Genomic DNA, 2,962 nt, shown 5'->3' with positions numbered 1-2,962 from the left:
CCTTCCTAAATTAGATTGGAGCTTCATGTAATCCATGAATATAAAAGATTCTTGCCTAAACATACATTCTTAGTAATAATTCAAATATTAAATGTAGACATATGGTAAAGGACAACTCATCACTACTTAGAGCAACCTAGTCTAATGACTTTGGAGCCTCAATAGAAAAGTAAATTAAAATTATTTCCACATATGGCATATTAAAAAAATGACTCTTTTTCTTAGATCCTTCAGAAAAACTGCCTATCCAAAGCCCATTTAAAATGGAATCTTTTACCATTTATTTTTCTTATCAAATTGCTTTTCTTAAATGTAATATAGAATGAGTTTTCTCATACCTCTTTATAGATTTCCTTTACTTTTCTCACCTAAAGGCAAAAAAGTCATTTTTTATAAACGTGCTTCCTGCATTTTAATTTCTGTAACTCAATCTTTAACTCTAGATAATCTCTAAAATCTCAATGTACTTCAAATAAGACATAAATAAATACATCTGAATACATAAACATGTAGATAAGGAACAAAAAAAAATTAAAAATAGTTCCACATAGTACAAGTGTTTTTGTTTATTTATTATTTATGTATCTTCACATGGTTACTTGATTCCTGTTCTTTCCTGCCCCTTTCCCCTCCCCATCCAAGAGCCAACAAGCAATTCCATTGAGTTATACATATATTATCATTCAATGCCTATTTCCATATGAGTCATTTTTAATAGAGTAATTTTTTTAAAAACCTGAAACCCCACTTCTTATATTCACATGGGCAAATGACGAATCAAATATTTACCTTCTGCATTTCTCCTCCCACGGTTTTGTCTCTGGATGTTTTTAGCATTCTTTTTCATAAGTCACTCAGGATTGCCCTGGATCATTGCATTGCTGTTAGTAGCAAACATGTTCATATAGGATCATCCCATAATATTTCAGTTTCTATAAACAATGTCCCCCTGGTTCTGCTCATTTCCCTATCAGTTCATGGACTTGTTTCCAGCTCATATAGAAATCACACAGTTTATGATTCTTTATTGCACAATAGCATTCCTTTACCATCATGCACCACAATTTATTCAGCTATTCCCCAATCAAAGGACAACCCTTCATTTGCCAACATAAAGAACATAAGTATATTTTTGTATATGTATATTTTATTATTATCTCTTTGGGGTAGAAACTTAGTAGTGGTTTTGCTGGATAAAGGGGTATGCAGTCTTTTAAAGCCCTTTGGGCATAATTCTAAATTGCATTCCAGAATGATTGGATCAATTCACAGCTCCACCAGCAGTGTATTAGTGTCCCAATTTTAAGCAGAACTGATTTACAGTACCAAAGATGAGAAAACTTGCATCATCAAATTCAAAAAACTCATATGACTAAAGCAGTTTTAAAAACTCTGACCTTCCATTGAGAATCAATACACTGTATGTTGTTTGCAAGGCAGATTAAAAAATGGGGGTTAAGTGCCTTTGCTCCAGGTCATGTGCCAAGGAAATCTGAAATCAGATTTAAAGCTAGGATCTCTCATCTCTTAATTTAGCTCTCATTCCACTGAGCCTTCTGGTTGTCCACAAGTATAGCATTTTTCAACAGTATATCTCTAAATTACAAACAAGGTTCACTAATGCTAATCTTACTGCCCAAGAATGTGTGGAATCTCATGTGTATTTGAGTTTTATAATACAATGGTCTTTCTTCCTTTGCAGGTCCCTGTGTGTCTGACTACCATTTTTTTCCTGGACAAAACCATAAGGAATGCTAACTTATGATGATTTCATGTGCATTTTTCACAAACTTCAGACTATAATTGGACTTTTTGGGAATTCTTTTCTCCTTTATCTATACATCTTGAAGTTAATCATTAATCAGAGGATAACACTCATTGATAAAATTTGTATTAATTTGGTCTTTTCCAACATTCTAATGGTGATTTTCAAGGGAATTCCATGGGCAATGCAGGCCTGCAATCAGAAAATTTTCATGAGTGACATTGAATGTAAAATCATAATTTATGTTCAAAGAGTATCATGGGGAATTTCTCTTTGCACTACTTGCCTCCTGAGTGTCTTCCAGGCCATCACCATCACTTCTTGTAGCCCCAAATGGGCAATGCTCAAAGCCAGAGTGCTAAAGAGCATTGTACCAGCCTGTGCTTTCATATGGGTACTCAATCTGTTGATAGATTTAGTGGTGCCTCTGCATGTAGGTGCTCTTAGGAGTAGCAACAACAGTCAACTGACAAGGAACCTAGGGTTTTGCTCTATTGACATTTATGCTATGAGAACCCTAAAAATTGTAATCTGGAAGACCCTTTATGATGCAGTGTTTGTGGGACTCATGTCCATTACAAGTGGCTACATGGTTCTTATTTTGTACAGACACCACTGGCAAGTTCAACACATTCATCACCCCAGTTTCAATCCTAGTGCCTCAGCAGAGATCAGAGCCACCAAATTCATCTTGTGTCTCATGATCATCTTTGTATGTTTTTATTCACTCAGTTCCATCTTTATTATTGTGATGGATAATTCTAAAGATACAAAGCAATGGGTGGTAAATATATCCGCATTTTTTAGTTTAATTCATCCAACAATCAGCCCTTTTGTTTTAATGAGTAGTGACTCAAAGAATGCCAGTTATTGTAACGTTTTCAAATGGACGAAAAAGTCTTATAAACACTCATCTAAGAACCCAGAACTAATATGTTTAAAATTATAGAGTCAAAGAATTTTGAAGGGAAAAAAACAAACAAACTTGTATCTGACTTAATTCAAACTTCTTATTCTGAAAAAAAAATGGAGAAAATGATCAATTTAATATTTTCCTTTTGTTACCTTCCAGGGTATCTGACCTCAGGGAGCGAGTCTCAACTGAATGAGAAAAAGACCCTAGAAGTGACACATTTTAGTATGTTCTCAGCAGGTTAACATACATATCAGACTCCTTTCCCAGAGAAAGTGAGTTCA

The 2,962-nt window shown here is 34.4% G+C and overlaps 1 protein-coding gene across 1 annotated transcript; it reads left to right on the top strand.

The window, feature by feature from the left end:
* The first annotated feature begins 1,751 nt into the window (after positions 1 to 1,751).
* On the top strand, positions 1,752 to 2,714 carry monDomV1R1274 (vomeronasal 1 receptor monDomV1R1274). Its single transcript, NM_001167518.1, is given in 1 exon segment — positions 1,752 to 2,714. A coding segment is annotated over 1 exon segment (963 nt).
* Positions 2,715 to 2,962: the final 248 nt, after the last annotated feature.

The sequence above is a fragment of the Monodelphis domestica genome, chromosome 6 (assembly GCF_027887165.1).
Source record: "Monodelphis domestica isolate mMonDom1 chromosome 6, mMonDom1.pri, whole genome shotgun sequence".
NCBI classification, from domain to species: domain Eukaryota; kingdom Metazoa; phylum Chordata; class Mammalia; order Didelphimorphia; family Didelphidae; genus Monodelphis; species Monodelphis domestica.
This window is presented reverse-complemented; position numbering and strand designations above follow the sequence as displayed.